The 17,961-nt window shown below is 56.7% G+C and overlaps 1 protein-coding gene across 8 annotated transcripts in view; it reads right to left on the reverse strand.

Annotated features, from left to right (window-relative positions):
• Window positions 1–14,074, reverse strand: part of PPM1F (protein phosphatase, Mg2+/Mn2+ dependent 1F) — a 34,426-nt gene extending 20,352 nt beyond the window's left edge. For 3 of the 8 annotated variants that reach the window (XR_006356426.1, XR_006356427.1, XM_044004897.1), the window contains exons 1-2: window positions 5,368–5,567; window positions 4,292–4,541 (exon numbers count right to left, since the gene is read on the reverse strand). Coding sequence is in view for 5 of the 8 variants with exons in the window: in XM_044004897.1 (XP_043860832.1) it covers window positions 4,292–4,500 (209 nt within the window). In the remaining 3 variants the exon portion in view is untranslated. The other 5 variants (XM_044004912.1, XM_044004904.1, XM_044004921.1 and 2 more) reach the window with 5 other exon arrangements.
• Between the last annotated feature and the right edge of the window lie 3,887 nt (window positions 14,075–17,961).

The following is a 17,961-nucleotide window of genomic DNA, read 5'->3' on the forward strand; positions in this document are numbered from 1 at the left end:
GGCTGGCTTCAAGAACCTCCACTCTCCCTGCCCACTTAAGACACACCATCGTCCATCCCTGTGGACAACGCCCATCTCTGCCCTTCTCTCCTCCCACGTGAATCTCATCACCCCCTGTCCAGACTGCGCAAAGAGCTGCTGGGGGCTTTGCCCACTCAACAGCCAGAACGCTCTTCCTGTAGCTCAGGACTGAGCCCCACATCAATCCCCTGCTCAGTAGCGTCCCATGGCTCCCTATTCCCACAAGGATCAAACACGATTCCTGTTTGGCATGCCAAGCCCTGTGCCACCTGGCTGCAGCCCACCTTTCCAAGCAGGTCATGTGCCATCACCCCTCTCATGCACACACACCAAGGTCTAGGCCATCTGCCCTCCCATGAGCCTTTCTATGTTCATCTCCATGCCTTTGCTCATGCCTGGGAGACCCTCACTCCTCACTCAACCATCAGATCCTCCAGGAGGCCGCTCCCGATCCTGCGGCTGTGAGGGCCTCCCCGCAGGACCGCACCAAGCACGGAGTGTGTCCGTATTCTGTATCTGCTTATGCTATGTGCGCATGCTGTCTCCCCCAGTAGGGGACACCTCTTGGGGGGCAGAGGCAGCTCCCTTTTGTCTTTGTGCTCCCAGTGTCCAACACTGTGCTGGCACGTAGTAGGCGCTTTATGAGATCTCTGCTGACTGACTTTGTTTCCTTTTTTGTCACAGCGAGCAGACTGGTAGGTCAGAGGACTGTTCTGAAGACATGGTTTGCCAGGATTGTCAGAAGCATCTGAAAAAGCCTCTCGTTCCTCTCTTGGGAAGAGGTCAGTGAAGGACAGATTTAGGCCAGTCTAAATGAAAGGCACCGCAGAGGCCCTGGAGTCCAAGCCCTCCTTTAGGGACGCAGAACTGGAGGGAGGCTGAGGCGGAGGCTGGCAGCTTGCCCGGGTCACGCCACTCCAGAGCGCTGCCTGGTCAGCCCCAAAGAGAGCTCACTCGTGGGCCTCACAGTCGCAGCCTCGGAGCTGGAGCCCCCAGGCACAGACAAGGGCTGGGAAAGGAGTCACCAGGTTCTGGGTCCAGGTGCTGCCATTCCAGGTCCAGCACTAATGATTCTAGGTTACCTTGGAAGACCTGTTTGGGGAGTGTCCTGGGAGCTGGCCCTTGCTCTTGGCTATTGAACACTCTTGTTAATGACTTTGACAAAGCCAGGAAGGACAGGTGACAAGAATGTTCAGACCAAAACGGTCTCAGGGTTCAGAACTTCAGGTTGAGTCTCAGACAGGTGTTCGAGAGGGAGAAATGGTTTTGTGCCTGGGTGCCCCAAATCGACTTTACGAGTGAGTACAAAATGGCGGAAGGTGCTGTACAACGAGAACTCACATGACTCCCCTTGGGGTCAGAACGAGTCCCCATCACACCTGGCAGCTCTTAGGTGACCAAAGTCAGGAGATGAAGGTCCAGGGGACAGTCACACCTTTGCACCCTCCCTAGCCAAGCTGGGTATTAGGTCTTGACAATTAGAAAGGTATCAACAAACTGGGGGAGTAGACAGGAGGCAGCGGGGATGGGGGGGGGGTCCTTGAGATTGGGGTACCTAAAGATTGGCTGAAGATGACAATGGGGGAAGACGATATGGCTCCCTCCAGCTGTCAGACAAGGGCGTGTCCGTTTGGCTCTGCCTTTGGGGAGGCTCAGCCTCCGTGGACTTCCCGGTCCTCATTTCTGAAAGATGGAGTTTGAACCAGATGAGTTTGTGGGCCCTGTGTGGTTCTAAGTCTGCAGCCCACAGCAGTGAGAGATGAGACCCAAAAGGGCAGAACCAGGAACAATGGGTACAGAGACGTGTAGCTCTGATGTCAAAAGCAAAGTCCTGACAAACAGACCCCCATGCGTGAGGGGCAGCTTTGGGGGGGGGGGCGGTGCTGAGGGCCTCTGGGCAGCAGGTATTCAAGCAAAGGCTGAAGGGCCACCTGGCAGATCTGCCGGCGAGGCCAGTCTTCTCCTGGCTGTTCTGTCCAAGAAACGTCTGAGCCAGTGTGGAAAGCTGTAACTCCAAATTCTGAATTCTTTCTACTCCATGACCTGCCCCTGGGCCCTGGGCCTGCAACAGGGAGATCTGGAGCTGACTCCTGACCCGTCCCCTGCCTCAGGGTCACCATCTCAGAGCCGGCACAGACCTCAGACACACCCACGTGGACTACCTCCTGCCCAGTCATTCGACTGACTGATAGGTCTCACTGTCATGAAGTTTCTCCTCAGATGACATCCAAGGCTGCCCTGTTGTGACTTGTACCCACTGCTCTGCCCTCTTGGGTCAGGAGAACCGGGCTCATCTGTCTTCCATCTGATGAGCCTTTGGAGACTGGAAGGTGGCTCTCCCTTAAGCCGCCTCTTCTCAAGTCTAAACAAACCCCCTTGTCCTTTAACAGATCCTCTGAGGCAAGGAGGAAGGCATTCAAAGCCCTTGCCCACCCTGGTCACCCTGCTCTAGAAGCTCATCAGCTCCGGATGCCCCTCTTCAAAGGGAATCCCAGAATGAGCAGGACACTGCAAGCGGGGTCTGAGCAGGGCAGGGGACATCTTTTTGTGGCTGCTGCATCATGTGGTTAATTCACAATGAGCTTGTTGGGCTCCTTTAAGGCCCCTGGGTCTTTTTCAGATCCACTGCTTTCCAGCCTCCCTGCCTGATAGGTGACACTAGCTTTTTGAACCCGAGTATAAGATTTTACATTTAGCTCCTCTGTCACAATCTTCTGGGTCCAGTGTGTGAGCCGCCTCCCTCAGCGTTGTGCCACCTGCACATCCACGCCTTTCCTCAAGGCCCTGAAGAAAGTATGCATTGGGGGAGGGAAGCACAGAGCCCCTGGGCACTTCACCAGACACCTCCCAGGCACACAGCCGGCAAAGCCTCAGTGGCCGCTCAGCCACGAGGATGCTTGGACACGCAGCCCTGTCTAGGCCCACATTTCTCCAGGCCTTCGCCAAGAACAGCTGGGACTTCCCCCAATGCTCTGCTCAAATCCAGACCAAAAGTCTGAGAATGACACTGTTTAAAAGGCCAATGACATTAACCGGGCCTGGCCCGGTTTGGATGAAGCTTTCCACGCTTGTCCTTTGTGATCACCGCTTCCTGGTCACTCCCAGCATCAGCCCCTAGGCTGAAGCCAACTTCACAACAAACTAAAACATGAAGCAAAACCAGTGGACACAGGATCCAACAGTCCCCATTGTCAGCCCCCACTGGGGTGGTGCAGTGTTGTCAGGATGACCCGTTCAAATGCAGCCTCAGACACTTAGGAGCTGTGTGACCTTGGGCTAGTCACTTCCCTTCTGTTTGCCTCAGTTTCCTCAACTGTAAAATGGGAATAAGCACAGGGTCTGTCTCCCTGCACGACTGTGGGGTTTGTCACGGAACAAAGATGGTGGACATGTGGCCCAGTCACCTTCCAAAGTGAACCCCAAGGGCCACAAGGGCTATGGGGAGCGGAGAGGGGGGAATGGGGAGAGACTGGCCAGGCCCGCCCTTGGTCAGCTCTGGGAGACAGAGGAGTCATTGACATGGATGAATGGTAGGAGGCAGAAAGGCGACCTCAGAGACAGCCCAGCCTGATCCCAGGCCTGGCAGAGAGAGAAAGAGAAAGGCAGCTCAGTCCTCTGCCCAGCCTCCCCCCAGGCTCATCTCCAGAGGGGGAGGCTTGGCAGCCAGGCGGCCTCCATCAGGAGCGGGCCCTCGAGGCCTCAGAAGCAGCTGCTCCCTGGGGGGGCTGCTCTCCCACTGTAGACTCGGAGGGGAGGGGGCAAAGCTCTGGAACGCCACCCCTGGGGGAGGCTCTCTGGGGCCCTCCGGACTTCACTCAGGCCGCGTCCTGTTTGAGGGCCCAGACAATGGGGGGAGGGGGGCCTCACTTCCCGTTTCCTCAGGCCCTGCCCTACATCCTGCTGCTGAGAACGTGGGCTTGGCAAATCTCCAAGTGGGGAACAGCTAGTTGGAGATGGAGGGCGGCTGTGTGCCAACCATACGGTCAGCTCAGCCCCCAGCTCCACCGGAAAAGCCGGATGTTTCAGTGAGGGCCTGTGGCCGGCTGGGCCCCCCAGTGGAGGCTGAGGCCTCATCTCTGCTCAGCAAATTTCACGCCTCACAGCACCTCTCTGGTCCTCCCAACAGCCCCATGAGGGAGATGTGCTCACTGCACAGAAGGGGAAACTGAGGCCAGGAGAGGGAACCGGGCAGAATCCCCCGCCCTGGTCAGCTGGCCTCTGCTCAGAACCTGTCCGGGAGGGGGCCTCGGGAAGGGGAAGCTGCTCCTACCTGCTGCAGAGGAGGCCCAGGGTCAGCTCCATCATCTCTCCCTCCACTTCCTCCTGGCTCAGAGGCGCTCCCAGAACCTTCCACGGCAAGGCCGTCTCTGGGCTCAGAGGGCCTGGAAACTCCTGCAGGAAGGCATCCAAGAACCTCTGGGTGGCCTCGGCATCGTCAGGGGCCGTGGGCCCCCTCTCCTTTGGGGCAGCCGAGGTCATCGTGCGAGCATCGCTGGCCCTTCCCGAGGGGGGTCTTCTCTCTGGGGAGAAACAAGGAGAGCCCCAGCCAGTCATGGGCACCACCTCCCCTGGCTCCCCTCCCGCCCTCCCTGCTGACCCCAGGGACACCCGGCCTGCCATGCCTCAGGGGCACGAGGACGCTGCCCCCTCCACTGTGGGGGTCCCTCCCGCTGAACCTCTCCTGGTGCAGCCTAGGAACCCCCTGGCCCCCAGGGCTAAGCGACTGTACCCAGCCCAGCCAGCAGCTGCGCCAGGGAGCCAATCTGGCCGCCCCCATGAGATCACAGCCGTGTTTACTGCCTGCCCTACCAGCCCACCCCCAGCTCTTTGGGATCCTGACTGCCACCCATGGGCGAGTGGCCCCCCCTCCTCAGCTGGTGACCGACAGGACAGGGAGCAGAGCCCAGCAGGGAGCCTGGGCCTTCTACTCCAGGCCCCCTTCCGAGGTGATGCAGGAGGGTTAAGGACCAGCCTTGCTGGGTCTGCGGCCCCCTGACCTGACTGCCGGAGAGCAGGCCAGAGCCGGAGCCGACCTGACAGCCAGCTGAATGCCCGCTGCCTTCCCTTCTCCACCCGTCTCCTGACCCTGCCCAGAACGTGCCCATCTCCTACATGGCTCCCGCTCCTCCAGCTGTCTGTGACCCTCGGCTTGTCTCCTCCCGGGCCTCCTTCAGCCCTCTGGAATCTGGCTCCCGCCCTCAGGGCTCAGTCGGTCACTGCCCCCACCACAGTGACCAATGGTGTCAGGGGGCAGGCTGCCTCAGCCTCCTCCTCCTCTTCCCTCCCTCCTTCCTTCCTTCCCTCCTCCCATCCTGGCCCCTCCATGACTCTGTCCTCTCGTCTTACTCCACTCCCCCGGTGACCTCGTCAGCTCCCACGGGCTTCACGGTCAGCTCTCTGCAGACGACTTGGATCCACAAGCCCAGCCCAGGGCAGCCACCATTACCCACGGCCTTCTAGCATCTCTCCCCAGAAGGCCGCGGGCACCGGGACAGAACTTGTTCTCGTTCCCCTCTCACTCTGGAGGATGCCGCCGGCCACGCCCCTGGCTTCCCAGGCTCAGCACTCTGCCACCGTCCCCCACAGACCCAACCTCTGTCCGGTCTTGCCGAGTCTCCCCAGGACTCCACACAGCACGCATGCCCTCTGCCTGGCAACAGCCTCCCCTCCAACCACTCCCTTCTCCCATCCATTCTCTGAGAGGAGCAACTGCTGGAGAAGCTTCCACGGCCTCCGCCAGCCTCCAGGAGAACACACAGACATCTCTCTGGGACACTGAGAGCCCTTAGAGCCCTTCACAAAGTGGCCCCTCCACGTGCTCTGGACGAGCCAAACCAGTCTCTCTGTTCCTAACACAGGCCACTTGTCTCCCATCTCCATGACCGTAGGCTGGTCTAGAACGTGCTCTGGAGCCCTTCGCTGCTGCTCCAGATGTATTCCAGAACCCCTTGCCACTCCCCTCGTTTGTGCTCCAGACCCCCCCCCCCACTGCTGCTCCAGAGCTCCTCGCTGCTGTTCCTATGCCTGCAATGTACTCCAGGAGTACCCCTCACTGCTGCCCCCATGTACTCCAAAACCCCCCATTTATACTCCAAAACCCCTCCCCCCATATGTAGTCAAGAACCCCCACTGCTGCTCTAGAGTGCCTTACTTTTGTCTCTCAGAATCCCAGATTCTCTCCAAGCCCCAATGCAGGAGCCACACTGGGCCGTGGTCCAGAACCATTCCCTGTATTGGTTTTCTATAAACCTTGGTACTCCCTGTTGTTCCCCACGGGCAGGTCTGGAGCCCTTTTCTCACTGCATCCCCGGGGCCGGCACACAGTAGGCACTTCACAAATACTCACTGACTGACAGACTGGCCCAGGACCTCCTGCTGAGATCACGCTGGCTCACCAGGGATCATGCCTGAGAAGCCAAGGGCTGAGCGTCTGCAGGCTCTTCTCTCTTGATGCCCCTCCCAGCAGGGACCTTTCCTCCCCAGCAGCTTTTGGTGCCGCCCCCCCCCATTACTCTCTATACATCTGGGGACACGTTTTCTTGCAGCCGAACAGTAGCTCCCGGTGATTTCACTTTTGTGTTCCCAGAGCCAACCAAAGTGTCTGGCACCAAGGAGGGTTCGAGGAATGCCCAGTGAAGTTAATGGCATGCCTCATTAGCACTTTTATTCTATCCTTCCATCCTCCTTGTTGGCAGAGCCCCGCCCCATCGCCGGGGAGAACTGAGGGGGTGGGTACAGGATTGCCACAGCCCTGGGCACACTTTGAAAAAGAGCCAGTGGGCCGAGCTCTAGGTGCCTGCCTCCCTGTGGCCCCAGCTCTACCCTTTGGGACCAAGCTAGCACCCGGATTCTCCCCCACCCCATCCCTCATTCGTCATGCTCTGAGTTCCAGAGACCTCACCCAAGAGCAGAGGGGCTCAGGAGCCTCAAAGGGGCTTAGGCCCCGCCTTGGCGTCTCTCCCCGTGGAATCCGGCCTGCGCAGGCTCACAGAATCCCATGCCTACTAGAAAGCTCTGATTTGCCATCTCACGGCTCAAAGCTTTTCAGGGGACTAAGAGGAGGCAAAGGTGACTTCAGCCTTGAGGCTGTCTCCACGGTGAAGTGGGCCCAGGGTGCCATCCTGGGCAATGGGCCGTCCAACACACTTGGCAATGACTGCTCACCGATGCCCGGCTGGCACACCAGGCTGAGAGGAGCGGCAGCAGAGCCATGATGCCCAAAGGTCAAGGGCCAAGTGAGCTTCACAACCGACTTCACGAGGATTGGGTGGGAGACCCTTGGCCAGACCCGGGTTCATGCCAAACAGCTTGTGCGTTTCCAGGGAAATTAAGCCTTAAAATATGCAGTTCAGCTGCCAACCAAAAAGCCAACGAGAGATCAGCTGAGCCCACTGAGGTGTGATCGTAACCAAGCATTGCTATGCCAGGAGAAATAATGGGGAGGACGCAGCGGAATTAGCAACGTCAAAGCTGCAGCATCTCCCCAACACCCCCCCCTTCCCTCTAATGCCGCCCCTGCCTGGATGCAGACCCTGGTCACCTCACACCCAGACCGTTGTAAGAACCTGCCCGGGACTCTGCCTGCCTCAGTCTCCCCACCCCACAATCAATCTGTCCTCCACTCGACCACCAAAGGGATTTTCCTAAAGCTCAGGTCTGACCGTGCCAAACCCTACTCGATAAACTGCAGGGGCTCCCTATGGCCTGCAGAAGCAACTACAGAATGTTCTGGTTGGCATTCAAGGCCCTTCATAACCTTGTCCCCTCCTCCCTTTCCAGTCTTCTTTTTTCCCAGGGCAATTGGGGTTAAGTGACTTGCCCAGGGTCACACAGCTAGTAAGTGTCAAGTGTCTGAAGTTGGATCTAAAATCAGGTCCTCCTGATTCCAGGGTCAGTGCTTTATCCACTGTGCCCCCTAGCTGCCCCCCTTTCCTGTCTTCTTATACCTCATTCTCTGCTCCAGTGGCGCCGGCCCCCTGGCTGTTCCCTCACCTGGGCTCTGGGCACTCTCCCTCCTCGTGGATGTCTCCAGACCTCCTGGGCTTCCTTTAAGGCCCAACTAAAACCCCTCTTCTGCAGGAAGCCTTCCCCAAGGCCTCAGGACACAAGCGTCTGCCCCCTGTCGGTCACTTCCTATTTCTCTGGCACATAGAGTGTTGTATCCAGCTGTCCACATTTCTCCTGTTAGACTGTAAGCCCCTCGAAGGCAGGAACCAACTGTCTTTTGCTTTTCTTTGTATCCTCTTCTCTTAGCACAACACCTAGCACACAGTAGGCGCTTAATCAATGCTCACTGCCTATCTGTGGGAGCTGCTGATGATGACGAGAGAGCTGCCAATTGGAAGAATCCCACACATGAGGAGGAGGTCAGAAATGACTCCAGGAAGTAGCCGCACCTCCTCGCAGCCCCCGGAGAAGCAGGGCCAGGGCAGAGGAGGGCAGGGGGGCTTCATTAACAGCCATAACTGTGCTGCTGAGCTGCGAGCAGCTTGGGGGGGGGGGCGCCCGGAGATAGCCACCGGGGCACAACAAAGACCGCACTATGAGGCTTCCTGAAAGGTCAGTCCTATTTCTCTAGGGCGTCCTGAGAAGCGCAGGGCCGCCCGCCCCATCACCGCTCGCTTCTCATTGGCCCTACTGCCTTCGGACTAACTCGTCAGTTCCCCAGCCTGCCATGACTAACCCAAGAGCCAGCCTGGCTTCCTTGGGACATCCTGGTCAGCCAGTCAGTCAGCATTTGTTGGCCACCTACTACGTGCCGGACCTGGGGGATACAGGGAGTATCGGAATTTACACTCTTCCAGAAACAACATGTTCAGACGAAGCTTCCCCAGCCTGGCTCGAAGCTCCCCCCTGGTGGGGGAGGGAGAGGAGGGCCTGCCCCTGGCAGTGAAGAGCAACATCTTCCCTGGGCACCACAGATGGGGACCCACAGCTAGGACTGGAGCCCAGCTCTCCCTGACTCCGAGGTCAGCTCTCTGACCACTAGGCCACACAGCCTCTCTCAGGCTCCCCTTCATGCACTATCCTTCCAGACAAACCGCTCATTTGCTCTTTCTTGGGCTCGGCACTGCTATGTTCCATGCACATCTCAGAGTGCTTCTTTCTAGGTTCCAGATGTGAGCCACCTCCTACAAGAAACCTTCCTTGATCTACCTAGTTATGTGCTATTGCTCTCCCCCCACTCAAATGATCTTCTATTTACTAACCGGGTAAATGTGGCACCCCCCCACCCCCACCATAGCAGAGGCTCCAACCGGAGCCTAGGCCAGGGCCCCATAAACAGGAGCTCAGGACAAGCTGGGTTCTGTAACCGGCCTGATGAGAACCATGGACCCACCTTGGAATTCTTTGTAAATGCCTTAAATCAAGTTCAGAGCATTCCAAGGGAGATTATAGTTATGCTGAAATGCAATTCTCAAACTAACTGTAAAACCAGGTCACAGACCCCAGGTTAAGACTCCCTGGTATAAGGTGACTGTATGGATGTGACCCTCAGTGGAAGAAGACTCTGCTGGGTACAAGGATGTGGCCACCATGGGACTGGAGCTGGGAACTGGGTCACAGGAGCCGGGGACTGGAACTGTGATGTTCCCTGTGCTGGGGCCAGTCCCAGTCTTCAAGGGCCTCCCCCAGAGGTCAGGGGACCTGCTCACAGCCCCCCTGTCAGGACATGTCCCAGCCAGTCCTCCTAGCTCCAAGGCCAGGTGCTCAGCCACTGAACACGGCCGCCTCTTGGCTGGCATAGGAGAGAGGAAAACATGACAGGGTTTGAAAAGACCTTGGGGTCCCAGGGAGGCCTTGTTGTTAACTACCAGAAAATGTTGGGATAACAAGGAGAGGGCTGGCCAGCCCTCATGTGACGGGGCATCTTCAGACTGGCCAAGGACCTGCTGGCAACGGCTGGAGAAGAAGGGGCCAAGGGCAGCTTTTGGCTTTTATTTCTTCTGATGATGGGGGCGGGGGTGGGGGCGGGGGTGGGGAGGTTCATAACAAGGAGGAGAAATGGCACCTCCCATTTAAATTGCTCTTTCAGGTTTGTAAAACACTTTCCCATAACATCCCTAGAGGCCACAAAAGAGGAGATGGAAAGAAGGGGCAGGAGGGAGAGACTGAAGATGCTCCAGCCAATGGATCCCCTTGGGGAGGGGGGAGGGGGCCAGGACTTGTGGGAGAAGCTGCACTCTGGGGGGAGGGGACAAGGGGACGGCTACTCTGGGGTTGAAGACAGCTGTTGGGCCAGTGGCATCCTGGGAGGAAGAGGGGAGGTCAGTCTTTTAAAAGCAGCCCTGACAGTGGGGCCGAGGTCTCCCGACTTTGATTTCTGCCCCAAGGCCCAAGTGTGGCCCAGCCTGGTGCCTGTTAAACAGTGACCGCAAGGATCCCGCTAGGCTCTGCTGACCCCGCAGTCCCCTCCCCTGGCCGGGGAGCAGCCCTCCCTCCTGTCTCAGATCTCTGGCCTCACTGGGTGCCTGGTGACAAGCTGAACCAGGCCCAGCTTCCGTTCCCATTCACTGGAGAACAGAAGACCTTTCATGCAAAGGAAGGCTGAATGATTCGGATGGTGTGGCCCTTTCACAGAAGGAGTAAGAGCCACAGAAACCACTCGTGAAGGAGCTGGGGCCTGACCCCCTCACCAAACCTTGCTTCCAGAACCGGGGCAGAGAATGACCCTGGAACTGGTCTTCCTGCGCACAGACTTCTGGTCCACCTCAACCTTGGGGAAAGCCTTTGTTTTGTCCCTGAGAAAGGAAGGGCCTGGCCTCCCTCAGTGTGACCCTGCCACCTCCCCCACCCCATCCTGGTGGCCACCTTGGAAGCAATGCTTTTCACTGTTTGCAGGGTCTGCAAGAGCCTCACACAAAACATCTCCCTGGGAGAATTGGGCCAGCAGGGGTCAGAAAGCCTGCTCCCTCCTGAATCATTTCACAAAATGTCACCTGAGAAAAGGGATGGTGCAGACAGGGATAATTCATCAGAGGAACTGACACTTCCGGGGAGCTTTGGGGTTTGCAGTTCAGAGAACCTTGGGATGAAAGGCCCCCACAGTGGTCCCCAGGCCCAGGGAGGGGAGGCTCACTCAGGCCAGCCGGTGGCCCCTTGACTTTGGGCCTATATGGGCCTCCCTGCACCTTCCCCCTTGGGGCCCAGAGGCGCAAGCCAAAACCCTCCTGCTCCCAGCTGATGGTCCTGCCCCACAAGCCGGCCCTCCACGAGGAGTCAACATTTCTGTGGCATTTTTCTCACAACCAACCTGGGCAAGAGGGAGTGAAACCACCAGCCCCATGTGAGAGAGGAAGCTCCAGGCTCGGGCAGATGAACTGGCTTGCCCAGGGTCCCCTCCCAGCACTCGGGATAGGGCTTGAGCCTATCCTTGAGGCCCTGTCCGGAGTCCTAGACCGGCAGCCCACGTGAGGATCAGTGAAAAGTGGCGGGGCTCGCAGGCTCTCAGAGCTGGCTGAGACCTCCCAGGCTTCTAAGCCAAGGGCCCAGACCCTCTGGGATTCTTGACAACCTCCCACCCTCTGCTGTCGGCCTGAGGGACTGGGGCGTGGCCTGTTCTTGTGGACCAAAACTCTACACCGTCTAGAGACTCACGATATACAGGCAGAAACCACCCAGCTGGTCTGCAGGCTGACATCCAAGTCTGTCTCTCATCGGAAGGAACACAACGAAATGCCTTGGGCAAGTCACAAGCCTCAGACTTGAGCTCAGTTTCCCCACCTGTCCAAAGGGGGGGGGGGTCTGCACTGAAGGGCCTCCAGGAGATCTAAATCGATGGCCCCACAATGACCCGTCTGGGCTGAGAGGATCTGGAATTTCCCAGACAACCAGATTTATTGGATTTTTTTTTTGAGCCAGAGGAATGTGGGTTGGTCCAGGGTTGGAAGGGGCTTCAGAGGCCAAGGAGTTCAACCCCTCAATTTACAGATGGGGAAACTGAACTGGCCCAAGGCCACCCAAATATTGTCAGAGGTGACTAGAAGTCCACTGTCCTCTCACCTGGACACACAGACCTGCTAGCCTCCCTGCCTCCCCCCAGGACCTCCTCAGCCTGCCCTGTATTCAGTACCCGAGGAACTCTGCTCAGGGCACAGGGTGGGTGCCAATCGAGTATTAAATAAAACAAGGGCACCAGGCTGGGTGATCTCCACAGCCCCAAAGGCTCTAGCTGGTTGCCCATTTCTTGTGGGCAGGGCCCACCACAGAGCCTTGCAGGGCATTGATACTTTTAGGATACATCATTTTGTATTAATTTGTGACCGGCGGAGGGGGGAAAGTAAGATTACTATGGAAAACAGTGGTATTTGTGGAAGAGGATGTGAATTGGGGCCTTGAGGAGATGAGAAGCATAACAAGTGGGATCACAGCATGGCCAAAGGTGTGGAAAGAGGGAAATAAAGGCAAGTTCAGAGGTGCTTAGTGGTCAGTGTCAGAGTGGACAATGGGACAGACTCTGCGATGAGGCTTTCTATTCTGAGTGACCTCAACAGTCAGAGCAGTCTGTGACGCTCAGCCACCGTCAGCCTGCGCCACAGAGGTGGCAGCGGCTCGGCCACTGACGGCTGTGGGGAGGGAGGACTCGGACACCGTGACGGTCCCCAGCTTGGGCAAGCAGAATGGGGAGGCCACGGACACAGGCCACGAAGTCGAGGAGATCTGGCTTAGGAAAGATAGGATTCAACAAATCAAGTGCCTACTAACTCCATCCTGGGCACAGAGGGTACAAAAATGAGCCTGATAATCCCAATTCTTTAGCTTGGTCTGAAGAGGAGAACACATATGCTGATGGTAATAATAAAGAGCAGTGTTAGGGGTATGAGGGAGGGAGGGGGTAGGGTATTTAACTTGGGGGAGCCTGGGCTGTGGAAGTGGCAACCCCAACTACTGACCAGGCCACTGACCAGACTGGGCCAGGACCCTCCCTTCCCTCGGGCTGGTTCCTTTAAAAAAGGAAGGGGGGGATTAGGTGGGTCAGGCTGACTTTTCCCAAATGTGTGGTTCTTTGGCTCTGGGAGGTTACTCCTCCCCAGGGGGCCTCCCCTTGGGATCAAGTGACCTCTGGATTTCTGAGCACACACAGTGGTACCAAGGGTGAGCCCCTGGGAACATCTGCGGCCACCAGGTTGCCCAGGCAGGAGAGGGCACAGGGCCCCGGCCAATCAGTAGTGGGCCCATGAGAGACTCACTGCACTCCCAGGGACAGGACCTGGAAAGGAGTCTCCCCCAAAGCGGGTACACTTCTCTTGTGTGAAATTGCTAATCCATCCGCCCTCTTTCTCCTGGCCCAAACCCTTCCTCCTCTTCCCCCGCCCCCATCCCTGCCCCAGTTTTTGCCCTCCACCTCTCCTCCTCTCCGGACCACTCCATCCTCCCCTCCACACAGCGCGCTCCAAGATAGGGGCAGCCTTAGAAGACCCCAGACTCAGCTGTTGGACCTCAGGGTCCCACCCCCTCCCGGGACCACTTTGGAGGGCGAGGCTGCTACAAGAGCTGCCCCTGCACACCGGGACCGCTTGCCCCCCACCAGCCCGTCCGGGGTGTGTGTCCCCGGGGTCTCCCCGCGTTATCAAGTGGCCCGTTGGCACACTGGCCGAAGGCATGGGGGTGGGGCATTGGTGCCAGCCGGCCAGTGCCCCCGGGAGGGTAGGCGGGGCATCGGCGGGCATACCCCCAAGCGCAGGGTCCCCAAACCTGGCCTAGCGAGGCCAAGAGGCGTGAGCGAGGGCGGGGCACGCGAAGCTGGGGGGGGGGGTGGAGAGGGGTGGGAAAGGAGGGTCCGCGGGGCGGGGCGCCCGCATACCGCTCCGCACGTGCGCCTCACCCCCGCCCCGCCCCGCCCGTCCCGGGCCCAAGGGGCGGGTGAGGCCCCTGAGTCCCCCGGCAGTGCCCGCCCGTCCTGGGCAGGCAGTGCTACGCCCCCGGGGCCCCGCCTCCTTGCTCCCCCTGCCCCACTCTCCCCAAGTCCCCCCACACCACTCCGCCCGCCGGGCTTACCTGGCTCGGGACCGCGCCCGCGCTCCCGCGCTCCCGCGCTCCCGCGCTCCCGGGGTCCAGCGCCAGCCGCCGGGCTTTGCCGGGCGCACGCGCACGCGCACACCCTAACCCTACCCGCCGGTCCCGCCCCCGCCCCGCCCCGCCCACTTCCCCCCTAGGCTCGGAGATCTCTTTTACTTCCCGTTTCCCGGGAGAGGCGCAGGCGCAGGCCAGCGAGGGGGCGGGCCCCCAAGAAGGGGGCGGGGCCTAGTGAGGGGGCAGGGCGTGAGGGTTCTGGCTGCGCTGCCCTCCACGTGCCCAGAGTTGGGGCTCCCTCCCACCCCCACCCGCAGCCTGATTCAAGCAGCCGGCTTCCCCAGAGTCTGCAGGCCGAGGAAGGGGGACGACACTCAGGACCCCCTCCTCTCTACAAGGCTTCCCGCCATGACCGTGTATTTATAGTGTGTGTGGAGAGACACAGAGACACACACACTGAGATAGAGACAGAGACACAGAGAGAGAGAGAATACATCCTACCTAGACGCCTCCCCCAGCTGGACTGTGCGCTCTCCCAGCCCCGCATTGCCCTCTGGATGCCAGTGTCTCCTCCTCATTTCCCTGCACGTCTGGGGTGGGTATTTCATACCCATTTCTAGCTACATGCCCTCCCCTCCTCTCCAGCCAGATTGTATGTCCCCTAAGTAGCCAGGTAGCACAGTGGGTAAGAGGGCTTGACCTGGCATCAAGGAGACCTGAGTTTGGCTCTGTAACCCTGGGCAAGTCAATTCTCAGCTTCCTCACTTGTAAAATGGAAATACTGTAAAAATGGGACCCACCTCTTTGGGCCGTTGTGAGGATCAAATGAGGCAACCTTTGTAAGGCTCTTTGCAAACCTTAAGGTGCTTTGTAACCGCTAGTTATTATTACTATGATCTGAGTGTCTCCAGTACTTAGCACTGTGACCGTATGAGTGTCTGAGGGATGGCGAGAGCAGGGGCTGGGTCTTCTCTGTTTCTGAAGAAGGAAAGTGAGAGGCAGCTTCAGGCTTGCTCTCAGGAAAGCCTCCCTGATCTGCTTAGTTGTCCCAAAGTGAACCACTTGGGAGGGCGTGGGACCCTCCTCGCCACTGGTCCTCCCAGAGAGGCTGGATGGCCACTTGTCAGCTTTGCTTCAGGTGGGCTATGAGGCATCCGAGGTTCCTCCCACCTGGGGCCCCTGGGTTTTTATATCCAGATGGTGGAGCACAGTGCCCGCTTACCAAGCACAGAGACACATGGCACATACACGTGCACATCCACATGCAGATGCCCAGTCGGTGGAGGGGTGGCTCTCGGGTCCTGGATTCTGATGTTTCCTGACCCAACGTCTTCACTCACAAACAGGTCTGCCAATTTTTACTCCACCCACCTCCAGCTCTGAACTGGAACATGGGCACAGGACTGGCTGACTCAGGGGTTCTGCCAGCAATCCCTAGCAGAGCCAGGATCAGGATCAGAATGGAGGCCAGCTGACCCCTGCGTGTGGCATATGTCTGTGGAGAAAGGAGTGCCCACACCAATGGAATCACAGCCATTCTCCCACTAGACACCACCCCAAGGCCACAGATGCCTGGTACATCAGCATGGTAAGGCTTTATGCCTCACAAAGCACTTCCCCCACAACAATCCTGGGAAGTAGAAAGTGAAGAATTGGATCGTCCCCATTTCAGAGGCTGGGGACCAAGGGGACTCCCCTAGGGTCACCTCAGAGATGGGAAGGGTCAGTGACCTGGGAGGAAGGCCTAGGCTCTCTGGGCAGGCGTGGTCCCCCTGAGGCGGCCTGAGATGGGGGGCTGGCAGGGCTCTGCCCACGCTCACCGATTCAGTGGGTGGCTGAACTTGGAGGCTCCCCAGTGTTAAAGATTCAGAGCTGGAAAGAGTCTGGGAGATCACGTGTTCAATCAATCAGCCGTGGGCTCGCCCAATCCTCTTGTTTTATAATCCAAGAGACTGAGGTCTAGGGAGGTTATGTGAGGTAGCGAGAGGCTGAGGAGACATCTGAACCCAGGTCTTTGGGACACCCAGTCCACCATTCTACCAACTGCTACAAGCTTATAATTAGACTGAGCTACACATTACACTTTTAGCTACACAGTAATCACAACTGGAGTTACATCGCCACCTGCTGGTCGGACTCAGATTCTTCTGCTCCAAGCCCAAGCAAAAGTACATGTGCATGTGTACATGCACGTGTGTATGTGGGCATGCACGTGTGTGTGTGCATGTGTGCATGTGTGCAGGGGGAGGAGGAAAGAGAAAGAAGGAAAATAAATCACAGCTGAAGGGAAGAAATAATAATTAATAATTCTCATGTGCATGCAGGTTCCCGGAGTGCAGGATGCCCTGCTCATAAGCACCCTGCTCAGTCAGGCTAGTCAGGACGTGGCAGATAACGGGACTTGTAGATTGAAAAGGCCTCTGTCGGAAGAGAGCTCTGAGGTCAAGTCCAGCTGCCATCCAGGCAGAATTCCCCTTTAGAATAACTGGCCTCCCCCCTCCCCCAACCCCACAATGGTCATTCGAGCTCTGCCTGAGGACCTGCGTGGAAGGGGAACTCACCTGTCACTAGAAGCAGCCCGATCCACTGTGGGATGGCTCGGACTGTTGGGAGGTTGTTCCTTCCATCAAGCCTAAATCTGGCTTTCTGTACTGTTGTGGGTTAGGACTATTAAAGTTTAAACTGGCCAGCTTGAAAAGCAAGAGAGATAAGACGTGGCCACTACCTGAGTGGCACCAGGGCACAGAGAGAGAGGAGAGAGAATCTACCCTCTGGTGATCACCCCCAATAAAGGAACTTTCCACAGTCAGATGATATGATCACCCCATCTGTCCTTCCACCATCCATCCTCTATAAAAGTTTTTGCCTTTCTCTATCTCAGAGAACCAAGTCTCTGACCCATCTCCCCATGAGCTATGTCCAAGGACTTCTCTCTTGTTTTCCTTTCTCTAGCACCTAAATAAAAGATTATTTTATTCTAATTGGATTTGTGTGCAAGAGGGTATAATTCTTTAAAAAGGAATTCTTAAGAACCCTCCCACACCAACCATTTCCTCTGTGACATGTACTATTCACCATTCCTTCTACTTCAGTCAACTGCAGAGTTCTAGTTTGGACTCAGGAAGACCTGAGTTCGAATCCAGATTCACTTATTCCCTGGGTGTGTGACCCTGGCAAAGTCACTAACACTTTTAGCCTCAGGTTCCTTATCTGTAAAGTGGGTGTAACATCAGCACCTATCTCACCAGGCCTTTGGGAGGCCCAAACTTGATAAAATGCTTTGTAAATCTTAAAGTGCTATGGAGTTGTCAGCTTTTAAAAAACTGCTAATCATACTATTGTGCCACAAGAAACGATGAGCAGGAGGAATTCAGAGAAACCTGGAGGGTCTTGCATGGGATGGTGATGAGATGAGCAGAACCAGAAGAACACTGTACACAGTATCATCAACATTGAGTGTTGATGTACTATGATGGACTAGATTCTTCTCACCAATGCAATGGTACAGAAGAGTTCCAGGGGACTCATGATGGAAGAGGATCTCCAAATCCAGGGAAAAAAAGAACTGTGGAATAGAGATGCTGAATGAACCATACTATTTCTTTTGTTTTTGGTGCTGTTGCTGTTGTTTTTCTATTTTGAGGTTTTTCTTCATTGCTCTCATTTTTCTCTTATAACATGACTAATGCAGAAATATGTTTAATGTTATATGTATACATATATATGTATACACATATACATACATATATATATATACATACACACACACACACACACATATATATATATATAAAACCTACATCAGATTACCTGCTGTCTGGGGGGGGGGAGGGAGGGAGAAAAATCTGAAATTGGAAAGCTTGTATAAACAAATGTTGACAACTATCTTTACATGTAACTTGAAAAAAATAAAATACCTTTATCAGA

This window comes from Dromiciops gliroides, chromosome 1 (assembly GCF_019393635.1).
Source record: "Dromiciops gliroides isolate mDroGli1 chromosome 1, mDroGli1.pri, whole genome shotgun sequence".
NCBI lineage: Eukaryota > Metazoa > Chordata > Mammalia > Microbiotheria > Microbiotheriidae > Dromiciops > Dromiciops gliroides.